The 6,000-nt window shown below is 33.4% G+C and overlaps 2 protein-coding genes across 3 annotated transcripts in view; both read right to left on the bottom strand.

The window, feature by feature from the left end:
* Positions 1-6,000, bottom strand: part of LOC142339107 (uncharacterized) — a 382,233-nt gene that overhangs the window by 248,608 nt on the left and 127,625 nt on the right. The window lies entirely within an intron of this gene.
* LOC142339701 (uncharacterized) overlaps positions 1-6,000 on the bottom strand; it is a 190,353-nt gene that overhangs the window by 167,614 nt on the left and 16,739 nt on the right. Inside the window, exon 2 of the mRNA XM_075389921.1 lies at positions 167-313. Coding sequence (XP_075246036.1) covers positions 167-260 — 94 coding nt within the window. The 5' untranslated portion in view covers positions 261-313. The remainder of the gene's footprint in view (positions 1-166; positions 314-6,000) is intronic.

Here is a 6,000-nt window from a genome sequence, read left to right as displayed (position 1 = left end):
TGATCAGAGATCATCTCCCTTTGGGTTTTCACGTTGATGGGCACCGCTGATGGGTTTGGACCACCTTTGTTTTTAAAGGATGTTTTTTTTCGAAAAATTTTTATTAGAACGCTGAAATAGTGTCTTCATAACTCCCGCAGCTTCCGTTAAAGAAATAGAGAGATGCCGTTTTGGTCTTGTATGTTCTCATCCTCTTCAAGGCTGTAGTTGCTAAACACACGATTTGTCTGCCGCGTATCTATTGATCCATTCTTTGCCATTATGAGTAAAAGTCGAAAGAAATTTGTCCAGTCACCAGTTTAACTGTCATTAGCTGAAAATATGGAACAAAACATGAGACCATTTCGGGTTCAAAAATAATGACTATGCGGCTGTGCAAAAAGCACGAAGCAGTAAGTTCTCATATGCTTATGTTTTATGATAATAACAAGGAGCATTGGTATAACGTGCGGTTGCACATAATGTTCCAGCCCGTCATATACCGAACAATTACGACCTAAAATGTAAAATCTATTAAATCTAGATGCGCAAGAACAGATTATCAATTGTTAAAAACCCTGTTCCTGTAATAACAAGAACGATTTGAACAGTTGTAACATAATGTTGTCAAGTTCCGCCTGCGTGTGATTGATGAAACTTTAAAAAATGAATTAAATATATATATATATATATATTATATATATATATATATATTATATATATATATATATATATATATATATATATATATTATATATATATAATTGAAAGATTTTTTTGGCATTCTGATCGTTTTATGCTCTAAGTTTCACAATGAACACCGTAATCTCAGATTTTGAGACAATTCAATGGCATTTTTTTGATGAAAGCAAAAATTTTGTCCAAGGAATATATTGACGCTCATGAAAGAACAGAAACACTTTTTCTCAAAAACCAAAGCCGAAAAATTTTCTTTATATATTGAAAAAATATCTTTTATTATATGTAGATGTAGCTTAACAAGAGGTTTTAAAACGAGCTTTAAAGCAACTGTGATACTTAATCAGAACTTAAGATTAGATACAGGATCGTCGAAATAAGATTCAACCAACCCTTACCAGTTTAGGAAACAATTCATTCTTCGTCAGTAGCTAGCTACGGTTTAGTGAAGCTAGCTTTAGCCTAATTGCTTAATTGAAGGAGAGTGAGGTGAGCGCAGCGGGGGGGGGGGTTGTGGGGTTTTGCACCAGGGGGGATTGGTAGGTGCTAACGGTGGGGGGGTCTTTGGCAGCACAGGGCCACGTCTTTACGGCCTGAACGATGTACTGCGCTTCACACACACTACGAGTACACGTCTCCAAAACAGTTTGTGAATGGCATACTTAGAGACTACTGAGTTGAAATCTATAAGATAACCTAATGCCCCCTGGGTGCTACGATTTTTTCAGTTTTTGAGGCTCAAAATCAAGTGTGCATAGTTGTGTATATTTGCTACAATTTTCTTTGAGGGCAATTAAAAATGTATCCTAAATTTTTGAAAAAGTTTTCAGTCTAAACAATTGCTAATATGTGATCAATGAATAATATTTCTTGTAATGTTAATCACAGATAATATATTATATCTTTCTTTTGACGAGCTAATTTCTTTCAACCCAAAAAGCTTTGTAAGGGCACTTCTTTTCCGCATTAAAGTACACAAATGCGATCCATTTGAAACTTGATTAATTTATCTCTGAAGAATCTAATTAACAAACAAAAAAATAGACATCATTCAAAAAAAAGAAGTTGTCAACTTGGTGTGTTTTTTTTAGTAGAGCTCCTCTATTAAATTTTCCTCTAAGTTAGTTTTTTGTACAGAAAACGAATATCGGAGCTCTTTGCAGCAGTTCGACTTCCAGGAAATGCAAATGAATAAAGAGGTGGAACATGAAAGATAACCGACTAACGTCGGGTGAATTGCTTCCAAAAGACCGGCAAGTGGTTGGCTTTGTCGGTAGCTAGCTAAGGTTTAGTGAGGCTCCCTTTAGCTTGATTCGACTCTGCAACTTTTAGTTTTCTAGCCTTGTTAGTAAACAAATCAAATAAAAAACTGATATTTTTAAAAATTTGCGAAACATTGCAAAATTTAAAAGAAAAGGCTTCCAGATTTCGCAATGAAAATGTTCAAAACTATTTTTTGTCTCTTGAGTTATGTTATATAACCCATCTGCAAGATTTGAAAAGCTTCGTTGGCCAGTAATGATCGTCAAAACTCAGAAAAGGACAAAAAAATTCAAAAATTTTGAAAAGAGTCCAAAATTTGAACAAAATCTTGCTAAAATTTAATATATAAAAATCATCAAAACCATTTCATTGTCTCATGAGACTATCCGGTATCCCTGGTTCAAGCCTGAAATAGTTTCACAGGCTCATAAAGATCCATAATTTTGGAACAATTATTTTCCAAAATTTTGAACAATTTAAATTTTATCCAAAAATTACTAATACTGGAGTAGTAAAAAAAGTCGATCACCATCTCATTAACTCTAGAAACTACGCAACTGCTCATTGTCAAACCTTGGAGGAGGTCCCAGGGTCGCTGCTGCCGGAAAAAAATCAAAAACATGAAAAAATTGCAAATATTTTAAAAAATTGCTTAAATTTGCGATATAAAAATCTTGACAAACTTTCCATTACATCTATAAAATATGCGGTATTATATTATAGAGAAAGTTCCGCTGCTAGAGAAACCTAAAAATTGACAAAATTTTCAAAAAACTTTGCCAAAAAATTGCAAGTTCTATAACAAAAAAACTGCTAAAAATGGTGATATTAAAAATTTGAAAATTAATTATTGACCAACAAAATTTTTCCAGTAACTTATTATTACACCCTAACGAAAAGTTTCTGGCCCTTGAGGCTAAAGAAAACCTGAATAATGACTATAACTGTCAAAAAATTGAAAAAAGAAATGGCAACAATAGTGAAAAATGCTCAAAATCGTGATATTAAAATGCAAGACATTCGATTTAATCTAGAAAGTTTACAGTGACCTACTCCACCGAGGTCTGATGGGTGGTGGCGGGCAACACTTGGGTGGGGGGGGCAACATTGCGGTGGGCGCAACAGAGCAGCCGACAAAATTTCCCTGAAGAATTTAGTTCATATTTGGAGAACGACAAAAATTTGCGCATCTACTTGATCTAAAGGCTGGTTCGAAAAATTCCACGCTCTAATCATGAAATACAGAACAAAAATCTGCACTCTTTACGTGAGTTAAAGTCTCTTGATATAAAACAGTTGGTAAATTTTTGAACAGTTTTGATTTCTTTAGAACTTAAAATATCTCTTCAAATTTTGTGATATTTTAATTTTTATCAAAATATGACAGCAAAATAATTTTCGGCTCTAGTTCAAAAATGTGAAAAAAAACTTTTGCAACGTATTTTATAATTTAACCTCAAATACAATTTTGTACGTATTTGATTGTCATAACTTACACTTATTGCATGTTAAAGTTGGGCAGAATTAAAGTTCTAACTCCATTTCATTGATATTAACTTATTTCTGCAAAACTATAGGGATTCACCACTAGGCCGAGCGCCGAATCGTTAAATTTTTAATTGCCATTTTTACAATACCCACTGTCAGACTAATTTTTATTCTTTTTTATAAGCAACATTGCTCTGTTTTGGTGAGCACTTTCAATTTCCACCATAGATTATTTGTGTGTGTTATTCAAGGCAAAGCGAGAGGATATTTCACCCTGTTAAAAAAAAATAAAAGCCACCCAAAACAGGCATCCATAAACTCTGTCAGGTTTAAAAAATTACAGACTTTTAGTAGTTTCTGACGCAAGGAAGGTTTCAGTTAAAAATACTACTGAAAATACACTGAGGCAATTGAATAGAAAAATCAAAACAGAAATAAACATTGGAGCACAGCATTATTCTACAGAGCCCAAACAATGAAAATGTCCATTGGTAGCAAAGAAAATAAAAATAATCAACGTTAGGTCTGAAATCAAAAATTACCAAACCACGGTGTAAGTAGTAGAAGAAGCTGACTAGAACCTCAACGGGGGGGACACAATGTATTAAGATAGGGAATGCAGAAATTGTCCCCCCTAGGGGGACACTTAGGTGGACATTTAATGCAATTCGCACTAAATGTCCCCCTAAGCGTCCCCCTAGGGGGACAATTTCTGCATTCCCTATCTTAATATATAGTGTCCCCCCCCCGTTGAGGTTCTGCTCAGCTCCGAATTTTTTTTTTCGAAAAAATTCTTCTATTTTACCCTTCGGCTGATTGTAACTTGGTTCAATTTGTTTACAAGCATGACCCAGTTTTTTTTACGACTAATTGTTTGCTGTGGCGTCTGTTTGTTTGTTTAGAACAGTGATATAAGTTAAGCACTGCTATTGCTAGCATTGTGATTACATAATTTGTGTATGATAAAAGTATTCAGATCTAGTTTTTCATATTTGAGAATTTACCGCTAATGTGTGAAACATGTTTTGTGAATAAAAAAAGTTGTCGGAAAAAATTTTTTCAAAAGTTGAAATTTTTACCCTATAGGGGATCAGAACTTGTAAAAATTTTTGAAAAATGGGGTCGAAAAATTTTTTTGCGTTTTTTTTTGCCTTTAATCAATGTAAAATTGTGTGAAACATATTTTGTGACTAAAAAAGTTGTCGGAAAAATTTTTTTCAAATTTTGAAATTTTTACCCTATAGGGAGATCAGAACTTTTGAAAAATGGGGTTGAAAAATTTTTTTTGCGTTTTTTCGGCTTTAATCAATGTGAAATTGTGTGAAACATGTTTTTTGAGTAAAAAAAAGTTGTCGGAAAAATTTTTTTCAAAAAATGAAATTTTAACCCTATAGGAGGATCAGAACTTGTAAAAAATTTTGAAAAATGGAGTTGAAAAATTTTTTTGCGATTTTTCGGTTTGAACCAATGTAAATTTGTGTGAAACATGTTCTTTGAGTAAGAAAAATTGTCGGAAAAAATTCAAAAATTTTTACCCTATACATACATGCATACATACATACATACATACATACATATATACATGCATACATACATACATACATACATACATAAATACATACATACATACATAAATACACACACACACACACAAACACACACACACACACACACAAACACACACACACACATTCACACATGTACTTCAAACTTGGGCGGAAAAAGCAAACAATTTCTTGTATAAGTATGTACTCAATTGTGGTCATGCAAATTTATGTTCACAAATGAGTACATATTATAGACTAAAACAAAGATAGTTCGACTCACCTGTTTGTGGATGTTTAAACTAATAAATGATATACTCGAGGATGGAGTAAGCAGAGAAAGAAAAGATCGTGTTAAAACATGTTCAGTGTGAGAAACACTTAAGAGTTTTGAGAAACAAAACCGACCAATCAGAACAGAGGATTTAGTTCAAGTTGACAGCCAATCATAATTGAATAATTAAAACTTTCTAGCTGCAAGACCATGCGTTCAGTATACACTTAGTAATGAATACAATTGGAATAGAAGACATAAAGTTGATTCACGAAAAAACTGTATCACTGAGAGGTAATCAAAATTTTAGGCACATATCACATCGTCAGTTATATTTTGTTGCAGCCTGTGCATTATTAGATCCAGAAATTGACGGAGAATTAGCACTTAAATTCAGACCCTATGGTGGTTTAATAGGAGCTGATAATTCACGACTAGATCCTTTACTGAAATATAGCAAAGTTTTAGGACTTCATGCGGCCTTACACGATGCAGCTGGATTCGTAAAAGATTGTAGGAACAAAGGTCCTGGATATGTATACGCTTTCCGTTATTCACCAATAAATAATTGTCTTTTTGGACATTTGACAGGAATACTGAATGTGCTATCAGTGAAAATTTTCCATTCTCAATTATTCCGTGAGCTGGAATGCTAAAAAATTTTGGAAGCAAGTTCGCAAATACTGTTGTTCTCGATCTCGAAGATTTCAAACTGAAGTCAATTGGATGCATTATCAAAGAACTCTGCTTGTG

Source organism: Convolutriloba macropyga, chromosome 5 (assembly GCF_964194025.1).
Source record: "Convolutriloba macropyga chromosome 5, txConMacr16.3, whole genome shotgun sequence".
Classification (NCBI taxonomy): Eukaryota; Metazoa; Xenacoelomorpha; order Acoela; family Convolutidae; genus Convolutriloba; species Convolutriloba macropyga.
Note: the sequence above shows the minus strand (reverse complement) of the source record. Positions and strands in the feature narration are given on the sequence as shown.